Here is a 14,383-nt window from a genome sequence, read left to right as displayed (position 1 = left end):
GAGAGTTTGGGCTGTATATTATGGGAGTTCAATTGGTACTTGAAGTGTACTTGTACCCACGATAATAGCCCGAAACGCCGATATCTGGAGGACGTAGGCCGGTCAGCGGGGGGTTTTGCAAAGATATTTGGCTGGGCATGGTCCCCAAATTATCGTATTGCGCCTTTGACCCCATAAACCCGCTCCCCGCCCCCTCCCAAGTCGTCCGCCCTGCCGATACGTGCACTTTCACGTTCTCTGCTTGTCTGCATGAATCTATCTTATCCTCATGTTGTGGCAGCAAAACCGGCTGGATTGACACCGGAATACGAACATGGCGGTGTTTGTACCTTTGTACATGTGTGCCCAAGACGAATGCCACAAACCGGCTTCCACCGCAGCCTCTCATTGGTCAGTTTGTCACTACTTGACACCCTTGACCAGAACCATCACACACTTGACAAGCGACCATAGCCAAAAGTGACAACAAGTGACCATAGTAACCGCAAGCGACCACAAACACAGCTCGATTCCCACCAATCATCTACATTATTTGGTCATCCCTTGCCATCCCTTGCCATCATTCGCTCCTACGCTCACCCCTCCAACTCCCCGTGCCTTACATAAGCACGGCGTAAATTATAACACAGGTGAACATTTCAGCATGTCCAAACCTTAAAGTGAAAAGTATAAATTTCGCCAGAAAAAAAAAATATCCCTCCAAACAAGCCCAGACAAGCCCAAGCAAAAGACTCTTGTTGTGAAAACAACGGCGGTGTAAGCGGCAGATTGGACCGGCGTAAGCCCTCCAGTTGCCACGTACTCGGCTCAGAATGATGATTGACCTACAAATTCTTATCTACATTATCTGAACAAACATTGAAGAAGAACGTTTCTGACTGAAGACTCTGGCTGGCTACTTTTAGACAGCGACACTATTTATACAAGCACGCAATCAATCTGTTGACTCTAGCCCTTAAATAGATCCATACTAGACACCGAGCTAGCCGTCTGACTACAAAGAGAACAAGGCGGTGATCCCGGAGTCAGTATTCAATGTGGATGTGCGGTATTGTACGGTACGCCATGTGCGGTATGTACAGCATGTACGGTGGTACGATCCTCTACTCGGTGGCTACGAGTCTTCCCTCTGCCGTGTGAAACATATCTCCAGTCGTGTGTCTCTGCCGTGTGAAACAATGTCTCTAGTCTCGTACCCTTTTCTACGTCCTGAACTCCGCTAATGTTAGTGACTGGATGGCTAAGCGCACTATCAAAAAAGCCGGGAATGGAAAATAGCGGCCTCCAACCGACGACCCAGCGCAGGACCTTTGTATCTTTCAACCGCACTCGACACAACCGGCGCGCGCGAACCCTCCATTCTTTTCGTGTCCTCCTGCATATCCCTGGACTCCAGAGTCGTATTTGCACCGAGAAAATCGAACCCATAGACGCTAAAAACCCATTCCATAAGATCGCGCCCACTCTCAAATGTGGAGATACGCTTTCTGCTGCCGCTTCGGACCATTCAGACATGTGTTGGTCCACATTGGCTCGAAGCGTAGGTCATGTCGACTCTAGAATGAATCGTCACTTTAGTAAGCCATCTGGAAGACATGGTTGTTCGATTAGCGGTTGGTCCGGGGAAAATAGTGACGATAAAGAGCTCGACGTTAGTGCATCTGCCTTGGACAAGTGCAAACACCTCCTATAATCACTCGCCCAGCCCATGTCTGAGTCTGAATCCACCCAAACCTCGGGAATACCCGACCACAAACGAACATCCACCGATGGACCTAACATAATACATCCGTCGTATTTTCCCGATCGACTCGCGACCCTGGCTGCCTCGGGCTTAATTTGCACCACTGACACATGTCTCACGTGGGTCATCTCAGTAATCCCGAGCTTGCACGAGTTTCGCCGGAAGTTTCTAACATCTACTCGTAGACCAAACAGAGACAAGAACTGAGGGGAACAGAATCTGAGAGAAAAATTGGCTGTTAAACGAGGGGAACTTGATGAGAAAGCAATCGGCCCGATACCTCAATGAGGAAGTAACGAAGAGATGAATCGGCAACGAAACAAGTGGACTTGAGAGGAACAAGCAAGGCAGGGACTGTTTACCGGTGAAAAAGACCCCTCTTCCTGTTATCTGTATAGCTGACCAGTGATTATATTACCACTTCAGGTTGGATATCATAGCAGGCGGGTTTCCTGCAGTGCAGTAGTCTGGGGAGGGAATGGAATGGAGTCTGGCGTTTATCAATGTCACAGAGCACAAGTAGCAGTGTCTGGGGTCATTGATAAGACGATTTGTTTCACCAACATCAGTCAATCGATTAGGTCGCGCGAATTTTCGCTCGTATCTGTCTCTGAGACGCTTTCCAAGACAGCACAAGCAAGCTTACAGTTGGTGACCAAAACAACAAGAAGCTCACAGTTGGTGAACACGTACGTTCAGTCACGATCCCTAAGGCATATTAGGAGCGAGCTATTACCCCACATCAACTTTGCGAGCAGCCTCTGTCGAAGCTCAGGGAGCGAAAAAGTCTTGAAAGTGCTGCAAAATCGCTATCGATATGGTCTCTCGGGCAGTCGGAAGACGTCTGTAATGAGAATCAGGGCTGCTTTTCTGCTGCTCATTATGATGTTGGAATCAACCTGGATGGGCCTGCGCGATTGACTCGATTGGGTGGTGGGGTGTGGTTCATCAAAATGTCAGCAAATGAGCCCACAAAACACCGAAAATAACCTGATTTTCCGGCTGATTTTCAGATGAAATAATCGCCATTTTCCTGCATGCTCGCTGGGAAATCAACCACAGTTTGGTTTGAATTCCGGGTGCAACAATTGACGGATTTTCATTGGCAAGATTTCCATGGGAAAAAAGCATGTCCTTTGACCAAACAAAACATCAACAAAAGAGCTGCAAGTTTAACGGATTTCAGTTGGAAAAATTCACGTCACCAAAGGAGCTCAAATCTAACGACGGAGGATTACACCTCAAACCCCCCACCCATCCCTTCAGATCGCACCATTTGCATCACGTGACCAGATCTCCAGCCGTCCACCTCCAAAATCACCGACACGAGGTGGAAGCGTTGGTACGGAACCCGAGACACATGTGTCATGCACACGAACACGGCTGAAATTCAGACAACGACCGGAAAACTGGGAAGGCAAGCGCAATTGAGACTGACTAAGAAAAAACAGTGGGTCCAGAAACACCCGAATAATCCACATATCCCCTCGGCAGCTCGCCCCAGCCCCCCAATCAACCGGCTAGTGCAACGTCATCCCCCATCTAACGTTACCCTAACCCCCAAATGTCCACATCATAACATTAATAATATCTGTCGACGCACACTCTTTCTGATACTCACTCTTGTGTCAAACACCACTCTCTGAATCCGACATGTCTCTTGTGGAAGAACTCAAGACTCGAAACTTCAGTATATACGGGCAATGGATTGGCGTGCTGTGCATCATTCTGTGCATTGCGCTCGGAATCGCCAACATTTTCCATGCCAGCTTGGTGATCATTTTCTCCATTATTTGCATGTGAGTATTGTGTTTTTTGTGGGCCGCGGGTATTGTGTCACTTTTGCGGCTTGTGTGTCATTTGTGTGAGGTGGCGTTTGTGGGGGCTGTGAAGGTGATGTGTTCCGGAGTCGATGTTGTGACAGAGACCGAATTGTGGGGTGGTGTCAGGCTCCTATCTGTGCACAATGCATGGTGTGGAGATCGATTATGCACAACGGTGCTGGTGACAAGGGCACCGTGAATGTTATTTGCTGATGGCCGGATACAGAGAGAAGACTGGGGAATGGTTGACAATGTTTTGAGACACTGTGGTGTGATTGCCAATGTGGTCATGAGTTTCAACGACTGTCGTGCTGCATTGGTTCATGATATGGTGCTGGTGTTGATGTGACGACTCAGATATGACGTCTTCAAATGGCCCCTACATGGTCCTATTGCTCCGACATGTCCTGATCTCACAAGGACCCGTTTACTTGATGCCTTCAATCCACTGACTCATCACCTACCACCATCTCCAACCCCAACTCAGTGACGCTGAGTCTTTTCGGGGCCCGTGCAACCGGACCTTGCTGCTTGTCGGTTGTGACTCTGTTGTGACTCGGGTTGCTCAAGTCTGGTCGCTGGCGCTTGTCTTCCAAGGTGTTGGCATGATCTCATCTGATTGTCGTTCGGCGTAGCTGATACGTGTTGATAATTATGGCTGCCCTGTCTGTTGTTACTACCACTGACAAAATCCAGAGACAAGGCTTCTGTTGATCATCAACCAAAAAAACCCTCCCACCCCATTTATCTACTAACCCAGCGTCCAAGGTCTGGTGGTCGTATTTGTTGAAATCCCGTTCCTGCTGCGAATCTGCCCCGTGACGGAACGGTTTTCCAACTTCATTCGATTCTTCAACCAAAACTGGCCGCGAGCCGCCTTCTACATCGGAATGGCCACTATCCAGTACTGCTCGCTTATTTTCATGACCACGTCGCTGCTGGTGCCCGCCGTGTTCCTGACCATCACATCCATGTGTTACGCTCTGGCAGCCCTCAAGCACCAGGAGTTCACTGGGTCTTCCACTCTTGGTGGTGCTGGAATCGCAAGACAGATTCTGTAATCTACGGCACTGTACGTAGATGGTATACTTTTAATGAGAACTTACGATGAGCGGAGTGTACAGTAGGTGAGACCTATGTAAACTACGATACTAACACCCCCAACTAACTGCTTTCTCTTGGAGGAGCGATGACAGCCATTCTGCGGCTCTGAAAAACCGCTCTGAATCCCCGTCCTTGCCCTGATCCAACAGAGGCCGGTTTCAATGAATGGGCCGGAAATGAGTGTGGAGAAGTTCTTGGTTCTGCGATTCGGTGCAGTGAGTTTTGGTGAGTTAAACAGAGAGATTTTGGCCTGGAGATGCTGTACAATGACAAGAGGGACAAGCCTAGTCGGTGATGGCGGTGGATGGTGGATTGAGGATGAGTGGAGACTATGTCTTTGTGACGCGGACTGATACCAGCTGGTCCTTTGCAATCTGTTTCGCTGCTGTCTGATCAACGGGACAAGTGGTGATTTTAGATTGGTGGAAGCTGCGCTATTGACGACGATCATCATCTCTGATTATGATCTCATCGCTGTCTAAGACTCATCCTGATATGCTGTCACAATCTCATCCAGATAGACCATTTCTTGGGAGGACCAGGGACATGGAAGCTCTGTGCTCTGCGGCAACTCTTGACTTTACGGAACTTTTCCACAAAAGCACAGGGACTAGCAGGGTGCATGCACTGAGTGAGTCTGTCACTTTACTCCACCTGGATCCGACTATCCACCTGGCCCTCACCCCTTTGCCCAAAGGCCCTCTTGTGCTGTAGGATACCCAGATGGTCTAGTCCTTGGGAACCATGACTGGTCTTGGTGCGATATGCTCGTTTGCGAATTTGTGGAACGAAATAGTGGCCAGTATCGACGAATACCTGAGTGATCTCATCTCAGAGCTCTCAGATGGCAGTGAGTTCAGACTCTCCAACCACTGGATTCTTGCCGACATCTCCCTGGTACTTTTATGACCCATTCTTGTTGTAAGTCGTCAAATAGCGAGGTTTCCGGTCCTGGAAACTACGCAACTCCCGGGTTTGCAATCGAACATGGCTGTCTGGGGGATGTGAACAAAAACTTCCTCCGCTTTGCTCGAAAGATCCACTTTCCTCACGCTGTGGCTTGACGGAGTGTGGATCCGCTGACCCATTCAACCCATTCAACTCATTTGCGTGTCGCAGATGGGTTCAAGACATCGAGGCCCTCTTGAAGTCGTTCTCGCGTGAGATGCAGTCGTGTCTGTGTCGATCATGAATTGGCTGCCATGTTTTGTTTTTTTTTCCGTTGAGCCTCGGTCGCTACACCTTCAGTTCAATCGAATATCTGCTGCAGGCCCTGGATGTGAGTCTGTAGAGAGGAGCAGCGAGGAGCTGAAGTGCGGAAGTTGTAATGGTAGCACTCAGCGATACCGAGGCCGGGAGCAATAGTGGCATAATTGTGATAATTGTGATCATTCTGACACCTCAGGGAGTTCCTGGCTGGACAAGAGTGCTATTTAAATGTTCACGGTTTACTTGGGAATTACTTGACCCTGGAAAGGGTCAATATTTTGCCGGAAAAAGTGTCAAAACCAATAAAAATAATACCGTTGGAATCACCCCAATCTGCTGAACAGGAATGTACAACTGGTTTGGAATAATCGCATCATGTCCGCCTCATCAATGCGAACATTCTGATGCCACAATTGAGGGTATTAGTTTCCCATTCAGCGCATCTTGCCTCGTTCGGCATCAAAAAATACCTACAGTATTACTGTATATAAATATATAAATACAAGCCCTTGTCTACACCATGAAGTTACACGGCCAAACCCAGCTCGACGGAATGATCATACTCAAAGCTGGATACCTCCAACATGGGCCACCAAACGTATTGATGCAGCTCCTGGGGCAGCTGATCGAGAATGTCCTGCAGGTCGTACTGCAATCTGTCCTTCCACCAACATAGGCCGTGGTATCTGTGCACGTAGGCACAGTAGAAACAGACCAACAAGAGCGCATAGGGGTTATTCTGTCGGATGTAAGCCAGAAAGTCCGGATGCCAGTAAACGCTCCAGGCTGTGAGATGGGCCGAGCTCCGCCCATCCAAGTCCATGGAGTAAAGTTCGGTCATAGTGTGGATTTCTCTGACGAGACAGGTTTTCAGCTTGGGGTCGCTGTTGGGCACTAGATTAGGAATGTTCCATAGCAGGTCATCACGTGGAAGGTAGTGTTTACTTGGCAAGGGGGCGGCGGCTATGGTGTCCGATTTTCCCTGGCCCAAGTACAGCGTCTGGATATCGTGGATGATGCGCAGGATGCCGAAAATGTCCGCCCCGGAGTTATCAAAGCTCAGCAGAGGAATGATGAAGAGGGCCTTGGAGCACATGGACACCATGACGCAGGCGATGAGCACGCAGTTGTAGTTGTGGGTGGTATCCAGGTTGATGAGTTCGAGTTTGAGTTTGGCGAGGGCGTCGGTGAACATGATGAGCAGGTTTTCTTCCTGTTTGTCAGACAGAGGCACGTATCCCACGACTTTGTGGCATTTCGGCAACTCCAGCCGTTTGGAGTGCGGCACGTTTCCCTTGAGCATGTATCGGTACTCGTTTTGCAGGTTGTAGAGCATCATTTGCGAAAATGTGAGGCATGCTGCGGTCAAGGCGGGGCTTTTTTTCGCCAGTTGGATCGACGACTTCATCCACGGTGCGTCCTTTTTGCCCGAGGCGTGGACCAGCAGTGGCGAAGCATGCAGAACGTAGAACTTGAGCAGCTCCAGCTTTTTGTGGGTTAAGCCCAGCATTTTCTGCATCGACACCGGCCGGATCGTGTACTGGGTCTTTCTCTTTGTCGGTCGTGACGCCACATGGTCTTTTCGCACGGGCGTGTGGTGGGCTGAGCGTTTATTGGAGGTGGGTTGGGTCGGCGCCAGCAGCAGCATGACGAGGTTTCCGGCGATGGAGAGAAGGGGTGGGAGTTATGCGGTTTCGTTGGTTTAGTTGGTTTCGAGACGTCACAAAAGCTCGTGTTAATGGGGAAGAGAACAAGTCGGAGTGGTGTGTAGTTGTTCTTATACTTGTCACACTGTAGATGTTACTTTGGAGAGGTGGTAGGTACAGTGCAGATCGTCTTTTTTGAGACAAGGTGCGGGGGGACGCTGAAAGTGGGTTCCAGATGGGCTAGAAGAGTGGGAGTGGTCTTGAACGACTCGCAAAGACGCCAGAAATACAATGGTTAGTTCGGTTGGTGTCTAAATCAGCCATTTTCGGCTCTCACAAAAACCCGAATACGATTGCTCTGAATGATCCGATTTTGACCAACCTAAAAATGCTTAAAGTTTATTTGTGAATGTAACATGTGAGCCACATATATACAAATTACCATGCATGTTTTATGCATCTATATGCATCGACGCAGGTTACGCCACACTAAGGGTCCAATTGGGTGGTAGGGTTTGGTATATAGAGTTTAGAGTGTTGGTCTTTAACCTTGTTTAAGCCCTTCGTTGTGAACTTTATTTTGTAAACTTGGGTGAATTTCGTTTGGCGATTCGATTAGTCCGAGTTTGAATTCACCAAAAGATGAAAACAAATTGGAAACAGCGCCGATGATTGAGACGATGGAAAATTACCAGAGGCTGATTTCCGTTACCTCCGACATGGACTGACGTCTGTGAGACGACATGAGCCGACGATGTGGCGTTGGGCTCGAGATGACGGGTTGCCCGTTCGATTCCGGCGAGGAACTCTTTAAAGCGGGAAATTGCGGCACTTTTACATACACAGATTCAAATGGATTCAATTCATGCCCTCAGTACATTTGCTGTTTGGTCTTTTGTCCGCTGGATTATGCTAAGTCGACGAATTTGGGATCTCAATGGGATCAGAAATCTCATGTCAAACCCGGAAAAGTCCTGTTGATTTTGATTTCCAGTGCCTCATGTTATTTTGATAGAGAGTGATATTCCCCCTCTGCAACGACCCCGACATGTTTGCACAACCAGCGACAAACTGACGGTGGAGCGACCGTGCTGTGAGTCCTGAAGTTTGCCGTGTGTGGACAAGCAGGACGGGCGGCCGTGTCCTCTGAAGTAGTATGAGCCGACTGTCATGAAGCGGGTCCCCCAGGCGGTCTCGGGAGGAACCTCGTGTTCGTGACAAATACCAACAATGGTCGTACGGTCTTCTTTGGGTGGCGGTTTCCTTCTAATCTCACCGTGTGGCTCTTGGGTCTCTGACGAAGGTCGCTGTGGGGACACTGGCGTGCTATAATGGATTTATTCAGGGTTTAGAATCACCAGCAAGGTCTCTGAAACAGTGCAAAGAGCAATGACCGCTCCAGACAGTGACTTATTGAGTACCATGGAGTCTAGATGACGCCTGTAGAAACAACATGGCTAGGGAGCAACCAAAGACAACTTGTCAATGTACACTGAACAATCAATCATAAAATCATGAGAAAAGTGAACAAACCGCAACAGTGGCTGCAGCCGGGGCAGACTTGGGGGCCTGTTCCGGACGAGCCTGGTCACCGATACAACCAACGACTTTCTCCGGCTGGCGGCAGCATCGCGGTTTCTCTAATAGTCACCGACAGTCCGCATCAAAGTGTAGGAGATTAGCCCAAACAATCTCAGGTCTCGAGATGAGCCACCCACTGGTCAATAATGACAATCACCAAACTACCTAAGGTCTGGTAGTAGTAGTCCGACTTGAGAGGGGCAGATCCGAAACCAGTACCGGGGACTACTCCTTTATATAAGAAATTCTCCTCTGGCTGGTGATTCCAAGGGCTTGGTCTGCAATTGTCTTCGAATCATGGGTGCCATTCGAGAAAAGTACTTACTGTACCCTACATACTGTACTGCTGTGACTCCATGCTGCTGCTTTGGAGACTGGAGCTCATGTTGATGTGGTCTCCACCTTTCTTTCCTCCATCAAGTGGAGATATATTCAACTAACAATTCCGCAGTTTCTGTCTCTTTTGTTCAACTGTCGATCTGAAATGTAATCCGTTCTCAGTTGAAAACCCGACATAACGAAATTTTCAACCTCATCCTCCACCTCGCCATGATAGAACTCCTCCTTATATCTTCCGAACAAACCTCTCCTATCAATGTTGTTCGTACATATTGTACTAAATGTGGAAAATGTGAGTCGCCAGGAATAGGGACTTTTTAAACCCGATTCTAGGTCGTTTTAAATAAATTCTCTTGTATTTCTTGTGTCTTTTTTCCATCATAGAAATGTCAATATTGCGTCGTGTTCAAGCTCAGTGATGCATTGTTATACACTCTGATTGGAGGTTCTATGGACAACATTCTGGGACAGATTTTTTGAACATAAAAGGGAGTTTTTACGCCAAATGAAACTTCTAATGTACTTGTACAAGTTGAAATACTCAACAAAATACTTTCTCCGAATCACGTGACCTCTCAATCGCAGTATGGTCTAACTTTTTCTTTCACTTTTTTTCTTCCTTTTTTTCCTACTATAGTTAGAGAAATGCCCATAAACCGAAATATATACCCGAATGTAGTAAAACTGGTACCATTCTATAGCTCTTTTGATTTTTATTACAATGGTGAAGTTCTCGTCTTTATTGATTCTGGAACTGGACTGAATTTCGCTTGCGGAAGAGACATGTGACAATGATTAGAGGTCTCATCGCAATTTGATTCCCCATCAACGTACAGTTCAACTCCGTTGCCACTCACCTCCATTTGACGAGATTCCGGAATAGTCAGTTGTTTCCTTCGACTGAAGCCATTCAAACCAATCTCTAGGGCCAGAGCTCCTCTCAACAGGTAGAGCCAACAACCATCTCCATTCACCGATGCTTGTAAACCGACTCAAGCTGAATTTTGGTAACAAATATATCAATCAACTCAATCACTCAAACGACTCAATCACTCAAACGACTCAACCACTAAAACAACTCAAACAACTCAAACTTGACTCGAAAAGACATTGACAAGTGGTTCAGTCAAGTTCCAGTCAAGTCGATGGATCAAAACGGCTTGATGGTAGGCAGCGGTTCTCGGATCTTGGTCTTCTCAGACAGAGTACTGTGCTTCCTTCCCTTAACAAAACCGGGATCTCCAGATGAGTCGTGTTTGCAGCTGTTGTCATGTCCATCCTTGGACTCAGGGATCTTTCGGTGTTTGTTCAGTTGATCCTAGACTTCTGACCCTCGGGTTGACTAGATTAGCCCGGTGCAATGACCTCGAGCCTCTTGCTGTCCATTTTCTGACTGGAAAAGCATCCCAATCCGAAAGTTGTCGGATTATTCGCTGTGGCGGATCATTCGGCGAGCCGAACAGTAGTCGAACAGCTTGCCATACATTCCACAAAATGTTATCACGTGATTATCGATTTCCCACCGGGCTTCGCCATTTGCTCTACGCTCCACGAACTTCAAAGAGCCAAAACCAACCCGACCAAATTTAGTCAGCACAAAAAAATACTCACCATGTGAAGATTCACGTGATAAGAACAGTGGACGACACCGGAATCGAACCGGGGACCTCGCGCATGCTAAGCGCATGTGATAACCAACTACACCAGACGCCCAGAGTTGGATTTCGGACATGTGCGTTGCATATTGTAAGGAGACGATGCTGACTAACAAAAAATCACGCAAGAGCAACGCAGTTTTGCTCTGATTGATGTGGGGAGTTGATGGTTTGGACGAGAATGATTAGGTGATTGCATCCGTTAGAGTTGTTTGGTTTTTACTGTCATTTTCGTTTGATGAGAGTGGTATGAATTGGGAACATCTGGATGAGACATTTGGACATCCTCGATGAATTTCTGGCCTATGTAAGAGATCAGGATTGTCGTTGAATGTTAATATGATTGTTTCTCACAAGTTCTGTTGCAATTTCGTCTTTGTATACCTAGTCGATTGTTCTCTTTCCTACAATTTCTCCGGGACTGTTGCAGTCGTCTGTCAATTGAGCTATTTCGGCTTATTTTGACACGGTAAGATCATTAATTCGCCTTATCATTGTCAATCTCATAATCAGATTAATACTTCTTTCAATTTACATTCATTTCTCTCCTATTATGGATCGAAAATTCCAAAATTGATGCCGGCAGATCCACCAGTCCATATCGCCGAATGTGTCAATTGAATTGACATGGAAACTAGCCGCCAGACGCTGCAATCAACCAAACCGGTCCAGACTTCTCCACAAAACCAATACGGCTCTTTGCGACGGTCTAAAGTGCGCCATCTGTCAACTAGGTGTCAACAAGGTGCCAACAAGGAACGGGGCGGCTGTCAACGCTAGATCTTGCTTTGATGCACCGAGCTGTCAGCCGGGTTGGGCACACGCGGTCCCACGTGGGTCTTGCATGAGGTGGTATGTTTTTTCTCAGTTTTTTGTGGCGTATGACGTTTTTTTACTAGCGGCTCCGGATCGGGCTTACGTGTTGTGGTGGAGATGTGACAGGGGAGGGCGATCGGAGACGGCGCCAATCGGAGAGAATGTAAACGAATGAGCAAAACGAAGAGAGAATGAAAAACAAAGCGTTAACAGTAGAGCAGGGGAATCCGGTTGGACTGAGTTGGAAAGATCAAGGTGAGACAAGAGAGATCCAGTTCTGGGATTTCCTGACGGTTTGGGGCGGTTCATATCGACTTTGACTGCGTCTATCCACTCTCTAACCACCCATATCTGATCTCTAGGCTCTCTTGTGACCCACTCGTCGCTTCTTGTGACGTCTCAGTGGCCCTCTTGCCACTCCTATTGCCATGCCACCCACGTCACCGCAGATCAATGACAGACGAATGCATTTGTGCCTTGTTCATCCGATAATGGCATGATCCGATCCAATGATGTATATGTGCATATCCAAGGGCTGTTGTGAGCGTTTCTCAAGCGCCCGTGCACCTGCCACTCTGCCGTTTTCGGAGTCTTGCAAAGTCGGTTCGAAATGCCCTTTTGAGATTGACGGACCTAGTGTGATACCAGTAGTTATACCTGGATGAGGATCCTGATCCGATGTGAAGGTCGTATCATCCAATGCTGTAATCTCGGACAAGGACGTATGGATCTTTTACGGATGGTAAGAGGAGAATAAGCCGACGAATTACCGGAAAAAAACCGGAGAAGAACATCTGACGAATAATAACTCCAAACAACAACTCCAGTTCAACTCTGTCTAATCCAGAGACAGTTTGGTGCATGTCTTGTGTCTACATCACAGCGTTTGTAGATACATGCTGGTACCTTGCAGAGAAGAGGAAGAAGAGTGAATGATTGGAGTGAGCGTGGAGTGAGCATGTGGTTAAAAGAGTCAACGGGTTAGAAGAGTCAACTGGTCAGGAGAGTAGTCTTTCCATCCATGGTGTTTCTTTGGTCCTTGGTTTTGTTTTCTCGTTCGTTTGTTCGTTCTCCCATTCTTTCTCATTCTTTCTCCTTGGTGCTAACCGTTCCTAGACAATCCCGGGGCTAATTTCCGATCCCGCCTGTGTCACAATATTTGATACAGTGACATGATGACATTGTGTAATATCCGCGACAGCTGGTTAGCTGTCTCAAGCACCAAAGTGTCGTCCGTTTCAGGACTATTCACGGAGGGGGAGGAATTGAACAGAGGAATCAGCACCGGCACTGACGCTGACTGGAAAACGACTTGGGAAGCAGTGTCCATCACTCAAAAGATATGGAGAGAACGAGTATTTATACCGCTCATCCGACCTATGGAGTCCGACATTGGCCACAATGATGCGTGGACAAGCTGGGCACTAGATGTCCAAACAGTAACTAAGTCCCCGAGAAGTGAGTCTTACGAGAGCGAACAAACAGGCGATTGAGTGAACCGTCTAGTTCTTCCTTCGCATCTCCCAGTGCGGTTGACTGAATTTCTTCCTGGAATGATGTTGGGAATGTAACCAAGTAACTGACGTGATTGTGTGACTGTCAACCAAGTAAAGTCTTGGTCTTCTTTCGGCTGTAGAAGCTGGAATATAGTCGTTAAATCCGGTTCTGCTGATCTTGACCTTTGGCAAGCGGCCGGTTGAGCTAGGGATTCGACCTAGGAGATTCCTTATCTCCTTTTCAAGGCGTCTCTTTTTCCTTCTTCAGACGCAGCTGTTCCTTCTCCGTCTTGTTCGAAAGGAACGACGTCTAGTGAAAGAAAGGCCTGACAATTTTATAGCCGTAAGAGACGTGGTTTCGAGGTCCTCTTGCTATCTTGGTCCACACATTGACCTCAGAAAGACCCCGCCACATGAGTCTCCATTGGCAGACCTTGATGACTAGAGAGTTACTTTGGACTTTCAAGATGGTCATCTCTGATCATGAACTGATCCTGAACCGGTCCTATCCTGAACTGATTGTCAGCTGCTCTTGGTCTGAACACTTCTTCGAATGAGAGCTGTTTCGATGGGGAGAGATCAGGATACATAATCGAATGCTCTTGCTCCTCATCTCATGATCTCAATCACATTATCTCATCACTAATATCACATGATCTAGTCTGGTCTCATTAAATGGTACGCTCTTGATCTCATCATTTCGTCTCATCATTTAGTCTCATTGTTGAAAAGTTGGCTCCTCTGATCATGTTGATGATACCCCATCTGCAGACTAAAACACCGGACTGTTCTCTGTTCTCGCAAAAGCCAGGGCGGTGTTTATGTGATGTGAATGACCCAGCGCAGACCTTTGACCTACTACTCATTCGTGTGTCGCTTTGACATACTACTCATTCGTGTGTCGCTTTGACATACTACTCATTAGCATGTCGCAATGACCCAGATGGAAGGTGTCCCGACTCTCAGATAC

The 14,383-nt window shown here is 47.6% G+C and overlaps 5 protein-coding genes and 1 non-coding gene across 6 annotated transcripts; 2 read left to right on the top strand and 4 right to left on the bottom strand.

Moving 5' to 3' along the window:
• Positions 1–1,032: 1,032 nt before the first annotated feature.
• On the bottom strand, positions 1,033–1,515 carry YALI1_C19376g (uncharacterized protein; the record flags this gene model as incomplete). Its single annotated transcript, XM_068282378.1, has 1 exon — positions 1,033–1,515. One exon carries the CDS (start codon positions 1,513–1,515, stop codon positions 1,033–1,035), a length of 483 nt encoding a protein of 160 aa, XP_068138479.1.
• Positions 1,516–1,912: 397 nt separating this feature from the next.
• YALI1_C19369g (uncharacterized protein) lies at positions 1,913–2,182 on the bottom strand (the record flags this gene model as incomplete). Its single annotated transcript, XM_068282377.1, has 2 exons — positions 1,913–2,123; positions 2,166–2,182. The coding sequence occupies 2 exons, from the start codon at positions 2,180–2,182 to the stop codon at positions 1,913–1,915; spliced, it is 228 nt and encodes a 75-aa protein (XP_068138478.1).
• A 1,215-nt stretch (positions 2,183–3,397) lies between these two features.
• Positions 3,398–4,628, top strand: YALI1_C19348g (uncharacterized protein; the record flags this gene model as incomplete). The annotated part of the gene is made up of 2 exons (XM_501806.3): positions 3,398–3,543; positions 4,328–4,628. The coding sequence occupies 2 exons, from the start codon at positions 3,398–3,400 to the stop codon at positions 4,626–4,628; spliced, it is 447 nt and encodes a 148-aa protein (XP_501806.1).
• Positions 4,629–5,415: 787 nt separating this feature from the next.
• Positions 5,416–5,735, top strand: YALI1_C19335g (uncharacterized protein; the record flags this gene model as incomplete). The annotated part of the gene is made up of 2 exons (XM_068282376.1): positions 5,416–5,568; positions 5,613–5,735. 2 exons carry the CDS (start codon positions 5,416–5,418, stop codon positions 5,733–5,735), a joined length of 276 nt encoding a protein of 91 aa, XP_068138477.1.
• Positions 5,736–6,406: 671 nt separating this feature from the next.
• YALI1_C19316g (uncharacterized protein) lies at positions 6,407–7,528 on the bottom strand (the record flags this gene model as incomplete). Its single annotated transcript, XM_501805.2, has 1 exon — positions 6,407–7,528. One exon carries the CDS (start codon positions 7,526–7,528, stop codon positions 6,407–6,409), a length of 1,122 nt encoding a protein of 373 aa, XP_501805.2.
• A 3,557-nt stretch (positions 7,529–11,085) lies between these two features.
• On the bottom strand, positions 11,086–11,159 carry YALI1_C19279r. The gene has a single exon. It is a non-coding gene; the product is annotated as a tRNA-Ala (tRNA).
• Between the last annotated feature and the right edge of the window lie 3,224 nt (positions 11,160–14,383).

Source organism: Yarrowia lipolytica, chromosome 1C (assembly GCF_001761485.1).
Source record: "Yarrowia lipolytica chromosome 1C, complete sequence".
NCBI lineage: Eukaryota > Fungi > Ascomycota > Dipodascomycetes > Dipodascales > Yarrowia > Yarrowia lipolytica.
Note: the sequence above shows the minus strand (reverse complement) of the source record. Positions and strands in the feature narration are given on the sequence as shown.